Here is a 21,159-nt window from a genome sequence, read left to right on the forward strand (position 1 = left end):
ATGTTAAACCTCAATACTTTTCATCTCTAGACCACTTGAAGCCTTTGGAAGACAAATCTTTAGCCCATTCTTGACCCGTGAGATCTTATTCTTTCCTTCTGTAAGTCCCTAAAGAAAGCGTCTTTGAAGCTGAATAAATTTTGTAGCTACTAACGTTCGCATTTTTTAGGAGGTGTCTTTTATACCAAGATGTTATCTTAGAACTGAATTTAAAAGCATCTAGATTGTTTACAAAATTGAGTGTTAATTATTGGATATTTGAAAATAGTTAAGAAAATATTTTGATTTTTATTTTAAATTATAAAAGTACCACTTTTATTTTTAAAATTTGTATAAAAATAGTAAAAATAAATAATATTCTTGTATTAAAAACTGAAATAAAAATAAATAATATTTTTTAGAAGTTCGAGTTGACATAGACCTATTTGGATTAATTCGTAAATAAACTTTTATAGAAAAAATTAATCCAAAAAATGAATTAAAATTTTTTATTGGTTAAAAATAATTTATTTCTTTAAATTTTAAAGAAGTTAAATGAGAAAGTATTTCAAAATTTTTAAAAAATTAAGAAGTATAAATTATTTTTTAACTTATAATTTTTTTATTTTTATACTAATTTTTTTATATGTAAAATTTTCTCAAAAAGTTTACTTAAACAAAGTCATAGTGATGCTCAAGATTTTATCTTTGTTATTTTTATTATTATAATTTATCTAGATTCGAACCTTAAAAATTATCTTCTTATTTTAACTATGAAATAGGAATTCAAGTTCTGAACTAACATTTTGTACTTAAATAAATCAAATCAATAGTTACATCTACCCATATTATCAGTTCTACTATTTCATATTCTCAAAATCAATTAAAACAGGACCAATCTATCAAAATTCAAATATACTATTTTGTCCGCTAACAACAAACAGAAATGCAAATTACAGAGTATTGACAAATGGTAAACAATCCCAACAAGGAACACCAAAAACAAATCAATAATAATTCAAACTAAGGTACATCCAAAAGCAAGGAGAAATCTATCATATATATGAAAACATGGTCACTGCTTAATTTAGTGCCTTTCCATATATTCTACGGCAAACTCATCAGAGCTATGAGTCCTTCTCACTGACCTTTCCCTATTACTAACCAACCTATGAAAAGATCCTATTCTCAAACCCGAACACCCAACCTCCAATTCATTACCATCTTGGGCATCATCACCACCGTCAACCGATGGTGCTGTGGGTTGGACTTGATGGACCCGTATGGCTAAATGATCATGCGCTGCCTGCACCTTTGGTTCAACCATAGTGCGGCAAATTGGGCATGTGGTGTTAGAACTAAACCATTTATCAACACAATCAACATGAAAAATGTGCTTACAATTTGGTAGTACCCTAGTAATTGCATCTTCAACAATAGTTCCTAAGCAAACCGAGCACTCTATAACTTCGCCTTCATTGAACTGATCCGTTTGCTTGTACAAGAGTTTAGGCAAAGAGGCTATGATCAAAGGGTTTAGGCCAGAGTTGGGTGACTCCACAGAACTCACATCAATTGGTGCAATTTGAGTGCTGATTTGATAAACAAGGTCGTTTTGGCGTCGTCTTTGTTGGCGTCTAATGTGATGTTTTAGACAAAAATAGAAGGTGATGATGAATAATATCATACCAAATAAAGAGAAAGCTGCTGTTAGCATGACCTTAAGGCCTATACCAAGGGATTGCTCACCATGTTTATCTTCAGACCCCATTGCTTGATTTCAATGCGATCGATGAATGAAATGCTTTTCGTTAATTAATTTTGTTTATTCGCAATATATTGCCGGGCTTGAAATGGGAATTATTGGTCGGTTTGGTGGGTTGAAGAAAAAAAAGATTAATTAGACGCGAAAATGGAACCCTTTCATTTGAATCTTAATTTCGTATCCGTCAATGTCATTGACTTTGGCATGACAAGTGGTTTTCTTGTGTATGTAGAGTCGTTGATCTATGGGGACAATTGTAAACTTCTCGCTAATTGCAGTGAAGAAATTTTGTTTAGATTTAGACTTATTTTGCACTTTCATAAATTTTGCTATCACTGAAGTTGTATTTCTTTATAAATGTTTCTTAAAAATTTAAATATTTTGTCTTTTATCCCTTATTTTTTATTTTTTAAATAAATCTTACATAATATATATTTTTAATCAAATGGTCATTTTAAGATTTTTTTATATGATCTTTAAAAATATCATAAATTTTTTTATTTAGTCTCTATAAAATGAAAAATTAAATAAAAAACTTGTGATGTTTAAATAGACTAAAAAAAAAAAACAGGAAGGACCATTTTAATCGTTGACTGAATCTAATAACTATATACTTTCATTCTACACCAACATACAAATTATAATTGCAGCATTTTAGAGAGTTTCAATAAATTTCATGCATATTGACATTTAAAAGGAAATGCTAACAGTATTTTGACGGTACTAGTTAAAATTTTTTAAAAAATAATAAATACTCTTATCATAAATTTTAATATATTTTTATAATGATTTTTAATAAAAGAAAAGTATAATCTTATGAGACTGATTAATAAGAGTCAAATTTAAAAGGAAAATAAAAAAGAATTATATGGTACGTCGCATAAAATGGGGATTAATCAAATGTCATGAAACTAATATTGAGTTTCAATATCAAGGAGAATCAGCAAAACAAACTGGGTGATCAATGGGCTGGGCCGAATCTATTAAAATTGAATTATTTTTTTTTCAATTTAAACAATGTAATCTCACGTGATATTTTTATTAATTATTAAATTAAAAAAATTAGAGTGACTTACTTTTAATTATTAAGTTATAAAAATAGATGCAAGTAATCATAACGTAGAGATTAAAATCATGCATCGGTTAGAACTGTAATTAACAAATTTTTTTAAAAAAATTATAAAATATGATATTAAGATATGAAAAAGGAAAGAATCTGATTATTTTTTTTTTGTAAAAATAGATATTTTGATTAGTGTATTTTTCATAAAAAATTAATTCAAATTATTTAATTTGTAATTATTTTAAAAAGAGGAGCTTTAGAAAGAAAGAAATGGTAAAACCAATTTTCTAATTCTAAAAATAATAAATAATTCAATAAAAAATTAAAATATTATAATCATGCACATTTCACACCTAAAAAAATAAAATATATAATTAAACTAAATGAAAATATGTTATATTAAAACTCAAGATTAATCAAAAAATTTGGTTCTCCACAGATTTGAGACTAATCCTGTTAGTTTCTAAAAAAATTTAAAAAAATATATTTTAAAAGGTAAAAAAATATTTAATCTTTTTTAAAAATTAAATTAATGTTAAAAAACAAAAATTATTCAAACTTTTATTTTTTAAATAATTTAAAATTTATTTTATATTTAAATATTAATATTAACAATATCTAGAATGTGAATCAATTGATAAAAAAAATTATTATATCGTACTTAATAGTAAAAAAAACAATATTAATATTAACGACACTAAAATTTTCAAAATTTGAAATCTGAATTTACTTCATATAATAATAATAGTAATAATAATAATAATAATCTTGTGAATAAAGGCTGTGGTGGAACGGTCAAATGTCATGTTTATGTGACTATGCCTAGGGCCACTTATGGAATATAGAAAGGATAAGAAATTTAAAAATGACAGGTATCCAGTGGATAACCTTCTCAAGAAGCTATTGATGAAAGGGTTATGTTGTTTAATTAAGAGAAGGAAAAACTGAAAGCTATTACAATTATGTCATTACTTTGCGTTTGAAGGTGACTCATCAGGTCCCATTCCCAACCATAACCAAAGTAGGTATGAGTTTATGCGAATGACATTTCTGCTCAATTTCTATGTTCTTGTTGCGGAAGGATTAGGGAACCTATGTTGAGTCTTGCAGGCAATGACTTTTTTTTATCAATTGAAAGTGAGTGAATATGATCGTTACTTTTCTTCTACATGCAAATTCACCGTGTAATTCAACTTCATTTCTACTACTCCAATAAACACACGAATCTTTATTATTATTATTATTGTATGACATTTCTATAACTATTTTATATTTGTTGACGTTTATTCCTCTCGTTTATATATATATATTTTTATCTGTATTATGTATACATAAGATTGATACATTACATTAGATAAATTCTATGCAACTTGATGATTGGCATCCTTCTTCAATCTATGGATTATGGAGGACCCAAACTTTCCTATATCTTCTTTGAGAAAGATATTGTGTTGATGACAAAAGGAAAATATACAAAATATAATAAAAAAGAGTTGAATTATATACTTAAAGACTTTTAAAATTTATGAATTATTTTTAAAAATTATAAGAAATAGAGGAAGCGCAAGAAATATTAAAGTTCTGACAATAAAAGAAATTGATTTTTTTTTTATCATTTTAAAAGCAAAAGATAGTTTGTAAGCTCACATTTAAAACTCTCTGGAAAACTTGTTATTTGCAAAATACAATCCTTTTTCTCTAGGGTTAGTAAATAATGAGAGACAACAAAAGAGAAACAATAAAAGATAGCATGATATGCATTGTGAATAATAGCTTAATGCTCGTCTTTTATGTGATATTTAAATTTTTAACCTTGATTGACTCGTGAATTTTGTTTTCTTGACAATTTTGTATGAATAATGAGATTTCTTATCATCCACTTATTTAGTAATGGACCTTGGAAATTATATTTAATTATATGAACTTCATATATTAAGAATAAATTAAAAAGCGTAGAAAAATTGTTAAAAATTTAAATAATTTTACGATTCTGTTATGATAAAAAAAATTATAAATAAAAAATATGAGAATCTAAAAGTTAAATATTATATGACTACTCAATGATGATTTTAAAAGTGATAATATTAGTCATAATAAAATTAATTTTAACAAGAAGAAATAAGTAAAAGTAAAAAATAAAATAGGCTGGATATATATAGTGTTGATCTTAATCCAATCCGATAATCAATAAATATAACATTAAAAGGTCAGAACACTACCTTATAAACTAAAATTTTAAACATTATTTACATGAATAAATCGGTCCCGTAGCTCAGTTGGTTAGAGCGTTGGTCTTATGAGCCGAAGGTCGCGAGTTCGAGCCTTGCCGGGACCAACCAAACTAATATTAAAATATGATATTATTAAATTTATAATTTTTGTCTACGAATTATGGACGACACATCAGATGACCCCACTGAAACACAGTAGGTAGCACTGTACCAGAAACAATCATCAACCACGCGTATATCTATCTGTCATGTGTTCATTACTGACCAACGGCCACAACCCTCCACGTCAGAACCTTAATTTAAGGATTTAATACACTTGCCTGTACCAGATGATCGCTCAACAAACCATGACCTCGTCATCGCAGATAACATAGTCGCGGATCCTCTCTCTTTCCCTGTATTTCATACACTCGTCCCATCAAATTTGCGATAATTAAAAACAAAACCTCTCTTGCAAATGCAAATGTATATTGATTAACCACAAACTATACCGAAAAGTTTTTATATTATTTTTGTTACATATTTTTATAATATAAATTATTAAATTCTCGCACACTATCTTTTTTTTTTTATTATTATTATTAGTGTTCTCTTTGATATTTACTCTCTTTTTCTTTAAACAATAGGACGTAAATAAATGTAATAAAAAGGCGTAGACATTTTGGTCTATGTAACCAAAAAAAAAAATTACTTGATTCCCTCGAGGAAGGTCCTAAGTTTGAATTTTACAATTTTTTTAACCAAATATTGAAATGTAAAGAAAAAGAATGAAAATTGAAAAGATTAGAAATCAAATTAACAAAATTTAGTTCACATAATTAAATTTCTATTAACAAACGATTAATTTAATTAATAAAAATTAGTTTGTTTTTAAGTTTTAAGTTTGAATCCTTGTCTGTCGAAAAAATTAACCTTCATATATCATGCATGTTTCTTATTTGAACAAGAGTTTTCCTCTCCATAACGAGTATGATATATGATTATACATAGTCGAGTATCTAAATTTTTTTGACGTGTGATAAAATATTTGTTAAAAATGATAAAACTACTTTAAAATATTAATAAATACCTTTAAAATACGGATTGATAAATTTTAGAAAATTACTAACTAACTTTCTAATAAAATTCTCTAAAAAATTTAATATCTTTTTTTAGTATTTCTTTATTAATACTCTTAAAAATCCTATAATTAACAAAAAAAACTTTAATAATCTTTGCTTATCCGAATAATATTTGAAGAGGGATTAAGAAAAAGAAAACGCAAAAGGGGAAGGAGTCAGCATAAAAAAAAAAAGGAACAATTTGTTCTGCTGTCATTGTAGGCCAAAAATTCAACCAACTGCGCAAAATTACGATACTCGGGAACAGGACTAAACTACGCTGGCCCCCTTTGTATGTGTGTATTCCTCGGTCTCAACTTTCACACAGATAAAATAAGAATTTAGTTTAATATATTGTTATATTAACAAAATTGTTACTTTTAATAATAATAAATATAACAAATTTATTTATAATATATTTTAATTAAACTATAAAATAAAGTCTTTTAGTTTAATTTCATTTTTGGACTTTCTCTCTCACCTTGGACGTCTTGAGAGGATTAAAGCTGGTATTGGGCCATGGCAATCCACATTTCACACCCACCTTTTATTCTTTTGCTGACTCTCTCTCCGTCCCTTTTCTTCTTTTCTTCCTCTTTACTTCTTCTCTAATATATCATTTTCCCACCCCTCATTTCTCGATTGCCCACTTCAGGAAAATAAAGAAAAGGGTCTCCTTTGGACCTTCTCTGAGTCTGGTATGTGTCTTTCTCATTTCTCACCCCAATTTGTATTGTTGTTTCTTTTTGTGTGATTCTGGGAAAACTCATTTGCATGTGGGTTTACATTTATTCGCTTGATAGCTACTTGGACTTTTTTTTTTGCTGCCACATATTGGTCTGCTTGCTATGTAATTGAGCATATTCATTCTTTGTTTTTCAGCAGTTGAGTTGTTGATCCATATTTTTGTGTTCTGTTTTGGTAGATCATGTTATGAGTTTTTGGCGGAAGATAATGCTTTGTGTTGTTTTAAACAACTATAAGTTTTCATTTTTTTTAGTGTTTTTGGTGGATCACAGTATAAGTTTGTTTTAATTTGTCTTGTAAGTTTCCGTTGACTTGGTGTTATTGTTGGGAAGAAAAAACCAGTTGCTTTTTTGGTATCAACTGTAACAGCATAAGCTTTCATTTGTTGCATGTAATATACATTGGATTGGTCACAAACAACTTACACGAGAGTTTCTTTATCAAGCTTTTAAAAGCATGTATTCCTACAGAGACTCATACTTGAAGAAATAACTGTCTAAGGCTTTCATTTAATTATTTAAATAAAGAAAAAGACTGACAATGGGGACAGGAACTTCAAAACTATCTGCTTCTTCTTCTTACAGATCTCTTTGATTAAGAAGTAAGAACGATGTACTAAATATGTATTTATCAGTAATATGCTAATGTTTGTTATATTTTTAAAAATATTTCCAGGCTATGTTGATTTGAAAAAAGCTACTTCTCATCAAGAATGGGTTCAGGTGATTGGTTTAAGACAATTATTAGCTTAGGAAAATCAAAAGGAGGCAGATCAAAGAAAGCAAAGGTACTATTAACTTCCTGTCTTTTTAGTTTATTTATCTAATCCTTGTGGGGGTTGAATTGCTTTAGGGGCTGTTTGGGAAGGAAGATTTTGGAGGAGGGAAAGGGAGGGGAGGGAGATTTTTTTATTTTAAATAAATATATTTTAATTTAATAAATTTTCAAAATAAAAGATATAAAATGATAGTTTAATATAAATTTAATGTATTTATCATCATAAATGATATATAATTCTCATAATTTAAAATTTTAAATGTCATTTTCTCCCTTTTCTTCCAATAAATATATTTATCATCAAAAAGGAAGGAAGGTTTTAGAGGGAGAGCAATTTTTTTTATTTTAAATTAATATATTTAAAATTATATTTTTTTAAATTAAAAAATATAAATTGATATATTAACATAAACTTAATGTATTGATCATGGATTTATTATCATAAATGATTTATAATTATCTTAATTTAAAATTAAAAAATATGTCCTTCTCTTCCAAAATCCCTCTCCCAAAATACCTTTAGTGTCAAACTTAGGTTTTAAGCCTCTCTATCTCCACTACTTTCCTATTAAATTGAATTAGTCTTTGAGTTTTTGTTGCCATTCATCTTAAATTCTTAATCATATGGTATACTGGTATGTCTTATTATAACCACAATTCTCATTCTCTATAAGGAGAAAACTGTAGTAAGTTGACTCTAGACCCAACTCTGCCTGTTTGGTTGAAGTTCAAAATCAATTTCTCACACCATGATACACGTTTTAATGTAAAACCTGAGGCTCAAATTCATTTAGACACTCATCCATCAACAGTTCAAAATCAATTTTACTAAAATCCAAAACAAACGAACAATTAGTCCTTGTCCAGAAGTAAAATGACCAACACTTTGTCCATTACTTTGTTGGCATAAAAAAAAGAGGAAGTTAGTTTAGAAGCCTTCTATAATTCATGAAGTGATTCAAGATTTCTTACTGCCATGTGCCTTTAAACTAATGTAATTATTTTTTAGACAGGACTGATTAAAGGTAAAATTAAAAAAAATTCATAGTATGGCACAGTGATGCACATGAGGAACAGCCGCACAGTAGATGTTGTTTATAAATTATAACAACTTATTTATTTTGTTAATCATTTAGCTGCAATAATACTACTTATTATCAAATATTATAATTTATTTTGCATGAAAGCCATTGTAACCAAAATGTTTCTATCTCTATGTCTGGCAACATTGGAGACAGGGTATCTTAGCTCCCAAGAAAGTAAATGCGTCCAAATCAAACAATTGTACAAGAAAAGAGTCTAATGGTTTAGCAAATGGTACTAAAAGTGAAAGCCTTGTATCAGCTGGGGTATCAATTGAAACAGTTGCTGCAACAAGGATCCAGACTGCATTCCGAGCTTATAAGGTATGTTTATTTGAAAAAAATTGCAGTGACAGATTCTTTTTCAGTTTTTGTACAGGATAACTCTAGTCTAACATTTTTGAGTGATCATGTCCTTAGCAATCATACTTCTTTATGCACTATTTTACCATTATTGGTGGTATGCCAGCTTTCAGATTGTATTTTAGAGGGGTATATGATTACTGAGGTTTTTATATAAAAAAATATTGCTGAGTGTACATAATACTATGATATTAAATTCCAGTGTTTCTTTTATATTTACATTGTACCATTCAAGAGATATATATACAATATTGGATGATGGGAAGGACATTGCAAAATGTCATTATAATCTATTTGCAGCATTCTTACTTTTATGAATTAATTGCTGAAGTGTTAATTAGACAAACACATCAGCTGCCAAAGTGCAATTGACCCCTTTTTTCACCATTTTACAAAACTCATGTTGACTGTATTAGGAGCTCTAATACCTAATATGGAGATTCTTCTTGATATTGTTATATTAAAATTGGATTTTTGGATTCTGCCATTGTTTATGAGCAAAGAGTGATGTTTTATCTCTCTATATTGACACTTTTTCCCAATTGATTAATTATAGTTGGATGCTATATAATTCTTCAAGATAAGCATGAATTGGTAAATCTTTGACTATTCTCTTGAAAGCCACCTTTTATTTGAGACTCATTTCTGCTTGTTAACGATTTGATAATCCCTACTAACAGAATTAACAAAATTGGCTGCTTAAGAGAGAAATCATACAGTGTGAGACTTCTTTTAACAGGTTTTATGTGTTGACTCTTGATTATTGTCTTAATATTCAATATACATGTCATTGATGTTTATAGACTAATTATAGATGAGAGATGTAGATGTAGGTTTGAGTAACTTATATACTATGGTTCAAATCATATCTTCTACTGGTGTTTATGTTGCAACTCTAATTTTAAATTGTCCAGGCTAGAAAAGCTCTAGGTCGCTTGAAAGGGTTCACAAAACTGAAGATCCTAACAGATGGTTACTCTGTTAAAAAGCAAGCCAGTACAGCTATAACGTACCTTCATTCATGGAGCAAAATACAGTCTGAGATTAGAGCTCGCCGCATCTGTATGGTAACAGAAGACAGGATCAGGCGGAAGAAACTAGAGTCTCAACTAAAACTTGAGGCAAAGCTTCATGATCTGGAGGTAATATCTAGTCTGCAGTAATTTTCTCTCTATTTGCTTCTGCGTTAAAAATTCTAAAATATTTTCTTTGCATGCAATCCCTCTAACTGAATCTGCATTTTTATCTGTTTTTCTTTTTTTGTGAGATCCATTGCTATTTTAGTTATCTAGAGCCTTGGTTTTGGTTTTAAAGCGGTGGTCCTTTCATATTTTGTTATAAATTACTAGATGCATTTCTAGGAACTTTATGGGTGCCGGGATCTGCCTTTTCTATTCTCTACAGTTTAATTGTTTGCTGAAGTATGCATTAGATATGCGTACGCTATAGAAATCAATTGCTGAGGTTAGAACATGAAATCTTTTATCATTGGATGATTAATATTGATTTTGCTAGATGCTTGAGCTTGTTTGTATTCAATTCAGTTAATCTTGTTCTGAGCACTAGACAGCATGAATTACAGGTTGAATGGTGTGGTGGTTCTGAAACTATGGAGGAAATCCTTGGAAGGATACATCAAAGGGAAGAAGCAGCAGTTAAGCGTGAAAGAGCCATGGCATATGCCTTTTCCCATCAGGTAGGTTAATCCTAGGAATGTCTTATTATCTTGCTTCACCTGATCCTACTGAAAATCACACGCATATCTTATGAATCATAGTGGAGGGCCAACTCCAGTCAGAGCCAATTGCTAGGTAATTATGAACTTAGCAAAGCTAATTGGGGTTGGAGCTGGAAGGAGCGTTGGATTGCTGCTCGGCCATGGGAAAGCCGTGTCTCCAGTTCCATTAAGAAAGCTCCACACAAGCAGTCAAGCAAGGTTCAGAAGGATAAGAGCACATCATCAACACCTAAAACCCCTCTTTCAGTTAAACCTACTTCAGCCAATGGTAAAGGAACTCCTCCTTTGGGCAATGCAAAAGGGGCTTTAAAAGCTAGGAGATTGTCTTATCCAACAACAGAAAAATCTGTGGTTCAAGAAGGAGTGCAATGAGTCCTCAACATGGTTGCCAAGATAGAGCACAATTTTAAGTATAAAAAGTCAAATTGATTGCTTGAGTTGAGCTGAGCTGAGTCAAATCGATTTTCAATTGGTTACAGTCTATAAAAAAGTCAACTAAGAAGCCAACTTATTTATTTATTGGATTGCTTCCAATTTGTGCATATGAGCGTGACTGAAATTCAAACCACTGTAGAGAACAGGTCAGCATGTGAGTGTGATATATTGATTGCTTCTGTTTATCATCTTTTTCAATTTGTATATTCAACCATGGGACAGAGTGTAGATAGAACAGTTTCTATATTTTTCCCCTTCTACTGTAATAGAAAATTGCCAAGATGTGATCATGTTGATTTTTATGGTTTATTATTACCATTTTGAGATGGCTTGTGCAACTTGCTAATATTTCTGTTCCATTTATATGTTAATCAATAATACATATTTTTTTCAACCGTTTTATCTAGCTAGAATGTTATTTTCTCATTGATCACTCCCCTGGTCAGGCAGCTCAGATATTTAGACAAATCATTCGTAACACCATTATTTAGTTTAGTAACCTGTCCCGGACTAGGCAATTGTAAAATTTAGTTTTACTGAAGACTTATGACATGATTGATTTATTTTTTAAGGGAATTTTTTTTTCTTTCAATTCTCGCGAAAAGTTATGAAGATAATTTCAAATACATGTTTAGGATGTGTTTAAAAATACAATCTAATTAAACATTTATTTAATAAATTATTATTAGACAAATACTTATACAATAATTTTTTTAAAGGAAATTAAAGAGTTTATTTAGAAAAACTTGTACAAAAACAAATTTTTTAGAAATTTAGTTAATTAAAATGTTTTTTTTAATAACTTTATTTAAGGTTTTTTTAAATTTTTTTCAATTATTTTTATTAGATTAAAAGTCATGCAATTCACTTTCGTTAATAGATGTTTTAAAAAGTCCTCTCCACAACTACATATGACTAAATTATCTTAAACAATTTTTCGTTATCTTATCTTTTTCAGTATAAGTGTTATTTTAATATTTTCTCATATATTGTCATTTTGTATCTTATTTTTTCTCGTGTGCACACTTATCCACCTTAACATTTTTATTTATGTTATTCTCTTTCTCTTTGTATTACTTTTTTAAAGTCTAACATTCACTACCATATAAGATAGTTGGTCGTATTGTAGTACTGTGAAACTTTTCTTTTAACTTAATAAGTATTTTACAGTTACAAATTACTTTGAATGGCTTTTTTTCACTTTAACCATCAAGTTTGCATTCTTTGAGTAATTTCTTCATTAACTTTTACATTATTATGTATAATCGCTTCGAAGTATTTGAAATTGAACACTTGTGGCATAATATCATTTTCAATTTTAATTTCCAATGCATGATCATTATTTTGTTTTTTTTACTAAACCTACTATACATTACTTTATCTTACTTCTACTCAAGCAACAACTCTTTAATTCTAAAGTCTCTTTCTATAAATCAAGTTAACATTAATCTTTTTTTTCAAATCCTCAACTAACACTATATTATCTATAAAGAGTATGCATTGAGGGATAATTTTTTTGTATGTCATTTATAAATACTTTTAAGACAAGTAAGGGTTCAAAGTAGAACCTTGATGCAAACTTATTCTAATTGGAAAGTCTTTAAATATACTTTCAAAAGTTCTCACACATATAGTTACCCCTTCATACATATTTTGTATAATTCGAATATATACTACACAGACCTTTTCTTTTTTAAATCTTTTTATAGAACTTTTCTTGATACCTGATCATATATCTTATTCTAAATCAATGAAAATTATGTGTAAATTTTTTTCTTTGTAATAAAATTTTTTCATCATCTTTTGTGAAAGATATATAACTTTTGTAGCAGACTTTTCTAGCATAAAATTAAATTATTTTTTTGGAACCTTAGTTTTCTCTAGTATTCTATGTTTAATTACCTTTTTTCCACAACTTCGTAATTCATAATGTGACTGATAAATTTAATTCTTCTATAACTTGCACAATTTTGGATATCACTTTGTTCTTGTATATAGAAACCATAATATTCTTCCTCCATTCACCTAACATATTTTTAGATCTCAAAATATCATTAAAGAGCTTAGTGAGTCACTCTAGTTTTTATTTTTTTAAAATTTTTCAAACTTCCATAAGAATATTATTGGAGTCAACTGCTTTAACATTCTTCATTTTCTTAAGAACTTCTTTTACTTTTCTAACTCAAATCTTACGGTAATATACCAAATTTAGATTATTAGCCTGTACTTATAATCTTGCTATATTTCTATTTAATCTTTGTCTATCATTTAAAAATTTATAAAAATATTTATTTTATCTTTCTTTGATATCTTGATTTAAAATAAAAACTTTTTTTTTATCTTATAATATATTTATCTTAATCTAAATATTTAGATTTTTTTCTCTACTTTTAACAAATTTATAAATCTTTCTTTAACTGTACTTTACCTCAAGATTTTGATAGAGCCCCTTTAAAACGTATTTTACTCAATGTTTTTTTTTTGTATCATTTCTTACATCTCAATATCTTACCTAATTTTCAGTATTAAGAAGAGAAGAATTTGACAAAATTCTAAATTAATTTTATAAGTATTTTATAAACTCTTTTAAATCATAAACTATTTTAAATGAGACATAGTAACAATTATGAGATGCTTAGTAACAACTGACTGGTACGTGATGGTGTTGGGTGCAGAGAGAGTATCTTACTAATTGTAGTAGGCGAAGGTGATTTGAATTTTTTTCCCATAGTCGTTCATAATTCAAAGCGGGGTTTTAATGCTTGGTAAACTAGTAATCATCTACATGGTCCCAACTAGCTTTTCTAAAACGCATTTCCTTAATTGCTTTTATGATTAAGCAATGGTTGTAAAACGCAATTCTATCTTAAGAAACGTTTGTATTGAGATGGCAACCAAATTTAAGAAACATTTGTTTGCATAAGCAATTCTTGTTTAAAAGAAAAAAATCAACCGACTTAAAAAACGTTACTGTGTTTCACTGTAATAAATGCTCCAAAAATAGAATAAAAACTCTTGTCAAACTACTACCTCTTTAAACTTAATTTCTTTTTTACCAACAACAACAACGTGTTTAGTAGATAGGTAAGTCCTTTAAATATGTTATCAGGAGTTTAATATTTTGCCGTATATGAAAAAGACTATTAAAAAAACTATACTCACTTTAGTGATCTCTTTACTTTAAAAAAGAATAATCTTCGAGCATCAACTAAAGGATATATATTTGAAGATAACATACTTAAAATTACATATTCAATTATATTAAGTAAATTATTTTTCGTGCTCCTAAAATAAACTTTTACTCTAATAAGAGATTATATGTGATAGTCAATTTAGTTTCTGGGCTATAAATTTTTTAATTCAATTTTTAACTTTATAAATTAATAATTATCTTAATATTTTATGTTAATAAAAAATTTAAAAAAAATATTAAATAAATAATATTTCATAAAATCAAATACTAAAATAAAAATTATTCAAATTCAAAGATTCAAGTATTAAGTGAGATTTTACTCATGTATTTAAAGCCTACATTTCCTATAAAATGAAACACCGCCCAATGACCCACCGGCCCAGGCCCAGGCCCAGGCCTCCTTTTCGCCTCGATAGAAAAGTTTCCCGTTTTGGTCCAAGAATTATCCCATTTCTTATTCTTGTGTGCCTAGTTCATATGGCAAGTTTAACGGTGCAACTAGCCGATGCACATGACAGATTTTATCATATAGCTTTCCTTTTCAAAAAAGAAAGAGTAGAATCCTATTTAACTTAGTGATTCGATCACTGAGACATTAACAATGGTATACGTTACAAATAAATTATTGATCATTAATTATATGTAAATTTGGAGAGCACTAATGAGATGAGTTCCTGAAAGATTTCATTTAAAAGCCGGAATTTTCGATAACCAGCGACCTTATCGTCTCATTACTCAAAACTAGCCTTTCTGCATTTTGAAGTTAAATGCACACCATGTGATATCAAGTTAATGAGGCAGTACCAAGAGAAACTAACAATAATCTTCATACTTAATTCATTCAATAGCTGTCCAATTTGCTGCATTTAACATAATTTCGTGTTTGATCATCCAAAGCTGCCACAGGGAGAAAACGGCAAGCCAAATATTTAGCACCATAGCTTCTTGCCCAAAAATCGCAATTGCAATAACTCCTTGTTGCTTGATTAGTTTGATTAATTTCAGTGCCATGTGTATATCATAAATGTGTGATATTGGGATTTGGGACAACAAACATGTGAAGCTGTCATCGGAAAATGGAGAGTGAAGAAGGTGGTGAATGGAGAAGGGTAGGACCAAAAAATGCAGCCATTCATATTGCACTTTTTCCACTTCAAAGAAATTAATATTTGTTGCCAAAAACAGTTATTCCTTCAAATCATTCAATCAAAGAACCTCCACCCTTCAACCTACTGCATATTTTCATTAATTTCTACGAGTCCATATATGATAGGCACATGCTATGGTATTATGGTATGTACTCAACTGCCACTCATGGCTTCTAACATGAGAAGATTATCATCATAGCTTCTCTCTCCAAGTTCATGGGTTCTTCAAACTCCAATGCAGGATCACAAGGGCTCTTGGCCTTGGCACAAAGACTCCGCCTTTATAAGCCCCCTCCATTCCCTGAAGACATCTTGGATCAAATTATGGAAGAAAATGGAGGGAAGGTTGTTTCTCAAGTGAGTTACCAAGAATCAACCATTCCAATTGCTCAAAACACAGCAAAATTAAGATACAAGAGAGCTGCTGTTTTGATCTGCATCTTTGAAGGGGATGCTGGGGATCTGAGGGTGATACTCACTAAGCGGTCTTCCAAGCTCTCTACTTACTCGGGTTAGTCCAGTTTCATACAAGTATTGTTTGCTTAAAGATTTAAAATGCACCACAATTTATGTGATCATGGTTTGTCTTTTCTAAGATTTTGAATTTTCATAGATTAAATATGACAACATTTTAGAAAAAGAAAAATGGTAGTCATCTCTTAAGGCTGATTTTAAGCGAACGAATGCCACATTATTTTGCAGGTGAAGTAGCCTTGCCTGGTGGGAAAGAAGAAGAGGGAGATAAGGATGATGGGCACACTGCAAAAAGAGAGGCAATGGAGGAAATTGGGTTGGACCCCGAACTTGTAGATGTTGTTGCTGTTCTTGAACCATTTTTCTCTAAGGTATGTTACTAGTTCTTTTTAGTTCTCTACTTGTTGAAGGAATTGTTAGAACTTTGATTAACCTGGTTGGCTAGTGGTTGAAAACAACACTCCAATTATGTGCCATTAGGAATTAATTTGAAAAGTCATCTCTTTTCTATTTTTAACTTCTTTTTACCCTTTTGTAGTACCTCATGAGGGTGGTTCCTGTCATCGGCATTCTTCATGACAGAAAAGCATTCAAACCTGTTCTGAATCCAGCTGAAGTAGAAGTTGTATTTGATGCACCTTTGGAAATGTTTCTCAAGGTCAACTCTTGGTTTTATCTACGTATTAAGCGTTTTTTCTACTTTCTTTATAGCCATATTCAAGTTGTCTAATGTCATTGCATGAATCAGGATGAAAATCGGAGTCAAGAGAAGATACAGTGGATGGGAGAGAATTATCTGGTACATTTGTTTGATTATGAAATCGAAAATAAAAAATACCTTATATGGGGTTTAACTGCTGGGATCTTGATAAGGGCTGCATCAGTTGTGTACCAACGACCGCCAGCTTTCATGGAGCAGAACCGTATATTCAAGGTTCCTCGGGATTTAACAAAGGATACTGTAATGCATTGAATTTACTATTTAATGTATCTTAGTCCTTAATATTTATTGATCCTACAGTAATAGTCATCACAACTGTATATTTAAGAATAAGTAGGTGTTTATATGTACTGAGAAAGAAAGTGTTCCAGCAATTGGAATTCACATTCCTGCTTACAGAATCTCATCAATAAGTTATAATAATATACTTCAGAAGATGTATCATGAATACCAGAAACATTTGCTGACAAATAATTTGTCTACGTCAATTATCAAGGGCTGACTCTCTTTTCAATTTAGAAATTATTGTGAGAGTTGCAGACTCAAAAGTAGGCAGTGATTTGACATTATCATATGTTGTAGTTGGGTACATCATTGATAGGAATAGGAGATTAAAGTCACTGCTAGGTTAAGATGTGACGTAAGAAAAGACCCGTAAGCATTGGCCATACTACAATTTATTTGAATGTTCTGATTATATTGTAATTTTTAATGCCTGAATCCTTCTTCAAATGTTATTTCCTTGGCATGATTCAAAGGGGCCATGAAGTTGTGTTATTGCTGAGAGAAATTTTTTTTTTCTCTTTCTCTCTCCTCTAATTTTGTTCTTTAAAGATCAAATTGTATCTTGTTCTTGAACATCTCTTTGGAGTTTATGCTATGATCATCTAAAAATTGAAACGTGTCATAGGCGGTAAAAGTTTCAACGAAGCAGTAGCAGCATGTCGCTATGATTGTTGCTGCAATCAAAGGCAGATGTGTGTAAATGTGGCATTACAGTGATTGCATTAACAACAAAATGAGTAAATCTAGATCGGTGAAGTTGAAAATAAAAGAGATGGATAAGTTCGAAACGAAGTAGATGAAAGGATCTTAAAATTAAAAATTCTTAAAAATCAAAATTGAAAATAAATTATTTTTTTAGAGATTTACGTCATTTTTATCTTAAATAACATGCCACTTAACATTAAAAAATTATTACACTATTATTATATTTTAATATTTTTTTAACAAATTTATATTTGAGTCTCCAAGTAAGTGTATTTTTAGGCTTTAGAGTAAATTTATGTTTTTGTCATTTTTATATACTGTTATCAACACATTTATAAACGATAACAATTAATTTAAAAACGTTTAGTTATTTTAATAAAAAATTAAATTAAAAAGGTATATTTGGGATTAAATTTTATTGTTTACCTACCAATTTTTTGTTCTGGAAGGAACTAAAATCAAGCCCAAAATCGTTATTAATTGACTACAATTGAACTAGAACAGGGAAAAAAGAACGGAGTAGTGGAAGGAAGAAGGGAATGGATTCAAAATCAAACAGGGACGAGTTACGAGGTTCAGAGAGATTACAAGCTCTGCTTAATCACTTCCGATCCTCGAACACGGTGCCCGATAATCTCAACAACTTCAATTCAAAACCAAGAAAGAGAGCTGCGGTTCTGATCTGTCTCTTCGAAGGTACCGACGGGAAGCTGAGAGTATTTCTCACCCTGCGAGCCTCTTCTCTCTCAACCCACTCCGGTCACTACCATTTCCGTTTCATCCACCTTATGATCTTCTTTTCCGGTGCTAACGTAAAGTTTGCATCTTTGTCACCATTACTCAAATGGGTTCGTGTGGTTGCAGGCGAGGTTGCTTTGCCTGGTGGCAAGAGAGAAGAAGGCGATGCTGACGATATTCAAACGGCGCTGAGAGAAGCTAAGGAGGAGATTGGCTTGGACTCTTCTCTTGTTTCTGTTATTACCATTCTCGAACCCTTCCACACTAAGGTTTTTTTCTGGACTTCAATTCAGTACTGACCCTTCCCTGCAGGAACTTCACTCAATTGACTCCAAACTTAGAAGATCTCCTACTCCTATCTATTCTAATTTGTTGCCATAGAATTTTATGCTGTCACAATCTACTACAGTTTTAAATGCATCATAGGAAGTGACTGTCAAATATAATGTAGTTAGATTTAGTATCCTGTCCCAAAAGAATCTCCACTACATAAAACTTTATTTACTTTGACTTAGGTTACTGATTCCTCAGATTTACTGCTGCAAACACCCCTTCAAAACATTTCTTGGAATATTTCCTCCTTGAGAGTCTAAAAAACATTTGATCTAATGTCTTAGTAAATATGTCGAATGAATTGCATGGATCCGTGTCTTAGATCCCGAACGGAACACACTTAGGTGATTAATTGCCCTTCTTCAGCCCTGCCAGCAAGCTCCAACTTTGATGGTCTTTTAGTACTTGTTCAGGCATCAACATGCTTCCTTTAAATTGAAGATTCCTAATAAGATAAGTTGTGTTCAGCAATTCTAGAATATACCAGTATTTTACCATCTTTACATTATCTTACTAACTTCCCACAGATTCACTTTTGGTATTTAATTATTAATTACCGAGCAAATATCAGTATCTTATTATATAGAAATCTAGCTACTTTTGAGTGTCAAGGCATATTACCCTGGCCCAACCCCATCTATTTGTAGTGTAATTTCACAATCTATTGTATAGTTGTCTATTATTTTCCTTGGTGATTCAATCCGAATATTAAAATATTTGTATAAATCAGTACCCTTACAAAGGGGCTTTTAAGTGCAGTATGGCATGACAGTAATACCGGTGGTTGGAATACTGTCCGACAAGGATGCATTTTCTCCAGTTTTAGATTCAGCTGAAGTTGAAGAGATATTTGATGTTCCTTTGGAGATGTTCCTCAAGGTTTATGCTACTGTTCCTGTTCTCACTTAAAATTTTGTACACTTTGTTTTTGCTGGTGGAAATTCTGTGTACTTTTAACATATTGAAAGTGAACTTAATTTCTTATATCATGGTTGGAAATGCAGAATGATAACAGGAGAGCTGAAGAAAGGGAGTGGATGGGAGAGAAGCATCTTGTACATTATTTTGATTATGAGGTTGGGAATAAGAAGTATGTGATATGGGCTATAACTGCTGCAATCTTAATTAGGGCAGCTACCATTTTACTTCAGCGCCCACCAGATTTTCTAGAGCAGAGACCTAAAATATGGGGAGGAATTACGGAAAATGACCTGATAATACTACAGAGTAGTTCCAAATAATGATTTTATTTATATTTTTTAAGTTTGTGTATCAAATTGATAAGGTTGGTGTTATCCAAAATGCAATTAAAAAAGTTTAGTGTTATCCAAGTGGCATCTATGAGCTTAGGAGGGAGCTGAATTGAGTTCTCAAACTTTTTTTTTTTTTTTTTAATTTACACACTTTAATTAAATTTAACAGGATTGACGAGGATGCAAGAGATTTAGAGTTCTAATAATATAAATAAGATAATGAAACGTAAACTTGTAATAAATGTCAAGAGATATGGGGAGAAAATGTGAACTTAGTTTATACCGATTCAATCACTTCTTGTGACCTACATTTACTAATAATTTTTAACAACTACACAGCATTCTTACATCTTGAGATTCTCCGTTCTTTTTATAATTTCTATAAAGGAATTAGAGTAGATATTGCAAATTGAAGTATTAGAAGATTTCTAAAAAACAAGTGTATTTGGTTAAGAATTAAACAAATGATTAATGAATAAAAATGATTGTTAAAATGATTTTTGTAATATATTTTTTATACTTTTACAAAGTGTTAAATGAGTATTTATAGAAAATTTGTATACATCGATGGAGATTAATTTCAACAGATGTATTTTTTTTAAAAACATACTCATTTGCACATTTCTAGGTATGATAATTGATTACATGAATTATGTATTTTTTTTATTTTCTAAAAACACTTTTAATTCTCGTTCAAACATTTATTTTAAAAACATACTCATATTTTCACAAATTAAAAAACCAATTCTTTCAATAATAAAACAATTAAATTTTTTTCAAATCAATTTTTCCTTACATTAAAACTTTGATTAACTTAACAAGGGCAAGTAAACTTAATAAATAAAAACATTTTAACAAAGTGATTTAATTTCTAATTATTATAATCATGACTTGATCATTTGACTTGTTTATCTTCAAGAAACTTCATGCTATTGTACTTCTATCATTTTGGCATCATCAAAACCTAAAACATAATATTTACAAATATAAATAAATTTATGAAAGAGACATTGAGATTAGGATATTCTC

The 21,159-nt window shown here is 29.8% G+C and overlaps 4 protein-coding genes and 1 non-coding gene across 5 annotated transcripts; 4 read left to right on the top strand and 1 right to left on the bottom strand.

Annotated features, from left to right (window-relative positions):
* Positions 1-1,066: 1,066 nt before the first annotated feature.
* LOC113852088 (E3 ubiquitin-protein ligase ATL41-like) lies at positions 1,067-1,750 on the bottom strand. The gene has a single exon (XM_027482343.1). It carries the CDS (start codon positions 1,748-1,750, stop codon positions 1,067-1,069), a length of 684 nt encoding a protein of 227 aa, XP_027338144.1.
* Positions 1,751-5,068: 3,318 nt separating this feature from the next.
* On the top strand, positions 5,069-5,142 carry TRNAI-UAU. Its single transcript has one exon. It is a non-coding gene; the product is annotated as a tRNA-Ile (tRNA).
* Positions 5,143-6,687: 1,545 nt separating this feature from the next.
* Positions 6,688-21,101, top strand: LOC113873275 (protein IQ-DOMAIN 1-like). Its single transcript, XM_027511329.1, has 7 exons — positions 6,688-6,836; positions 7,561-7,672; positions 8,901-9,068; positions 10,022-10,249; positions 10,690-10,803; positions 10,885-11,248; positions 21,085-21,101. Exons 2-6 carry the CDS (start codon positions 7,598-7,600, stop codon positions 11,215-11,217), a joined length of 918 nt encoding a protein of 305 aa, XP_027367130.1. The 5' UTR covers positions 6,688-6,836; positions 7,561-7,597; the 3' UTR covers positions 11,218-11,248; positions 21,085-21,101.
* LOC113852089 (nudix hydrolase 15, mitochondrial-like) lies at positions 15,829-17,068 on the top strand. The gene is made up of 4 exons (XM_027482344.1): positions 15,829-16,132; positions 16,324-16,466; positions 16,634-16,753; positions 16,844-17,068. The coding sequence occupies exons 1-4, from the start codon at positions 15,838-15,840 to the stop codon at positions 17,066-17,068; spliced, it is 783 nt and encodes a 260-aa protein (XP_027338145.1). The 5' UTR covers positions 15,829-15,837.
* LOC113873284 (nudix hydrolase 15, mitochondrial) lies at positions 18,329-20,153 on the top strand. The gene is made up of 4 exons (XM_027511340.1): positions 18,329-18,565; positions 18,671-18,813; positions 19,637-19,756; positions 19,882-20,153. The coding sequence occupies exons 1-4, from the start codon at positions 18,346-18,348 to the stop codon at positions 20,116-20,118; spliced, it is 720 nt and encodes a 239-aa protein (XP_027367141.1). The 5' UTR covers positions 18,329-18,345; the 3' UTR covers positions 20,119-20,153.
* Positions 21,102-21,159: the final 58 nt, after the last annotated feature.

This window comes from Abrus precatorius, unplaced genomic scaffold, assembly GCF_003935025.1.
Source record: "Abrus precatorius isolate BTA unplaced genomic scaffold, Abrus_2018 Scaffold10, whole genome shotgun sequence".
Lineage (NCBI taxonomy): Eukaryota > Viridiplantae > Streptophyta > Magnoliopsida > Fabales > Fabaceae > Abrus > Abrus precatorius.

Bases quoted from the DNA above. Each gene is read 5' to 3' on its own strand.
- LOC113873284 (XM_027511340.1), top strand. From the start codon at position 18,346: ATGGATTCAAAATCAAACAGGGACGAGTTACGAGGTTCAGAGAGATTA. The intron at 18,566-18,670 runs GTCACTACCATT...GTGTGGTTGCAG, and splicing joins TTCTCTCTCAACCCACTCCG to GCGAGGTTGCTTTGCCTGGT. The intron at 19,757-19,881 runs GTTTATGCTACT...TTGGAAATGCAG, and splicing joins CTTTGGAGATGTTCCTCAAG to AATGATAACAGGAGAGCTGA.
- LOC113852089 (XM_027482344.1), top strand. From the start codon at position 15,838: ATGGGTTCTTCAAACTCCAATGCAGGATCACAAGGGCTCTTGGCCTTG. The intron at 16,133-16,323 runs GTTAGTCCAGTT...ATTATTTTGCAG, and splicing joins CAAGCTCTCTACTTACTCGG to GTGAAGTAGCCTTGCCTGGT. The intron at 16,754-16,843 runs GTCAACTCTTGG...TGCATGAATCAG, and splicing joins CTTTGGAAATGTTTCTCAAG to GATGAAAATCGGAGTCAAGA.
- LOC113873275 (XM_027511329.1), top strand. From the start codon at position 7,598: ATGGGTTCAGGTGATTGGTTTAAGACAATTATTAGCTTAGGAAAATCA. The intron at 9,069-10,021 runs GTATGTTTATTT...TAAATTGTCCAG, and splicing joins CTGCATTCCGAGCTTATAAG to GCTAGAAAAGCTCTAGGTCG. The intron at 10,804-10,884 runs GTAGGTTAATCC...TATGAATCATAG, and splicing joins CATATGCCTTTTCCCATCAG to TGGAGGGCCAACTCCAGTCA.
- LOC113852088 (XM_027482343.1), bottom strand. From the start codon at position 1,750: ATGGGGTCTGAAGATAAACATGGTGAGCAATCCCTTGGTATAGGCCTT.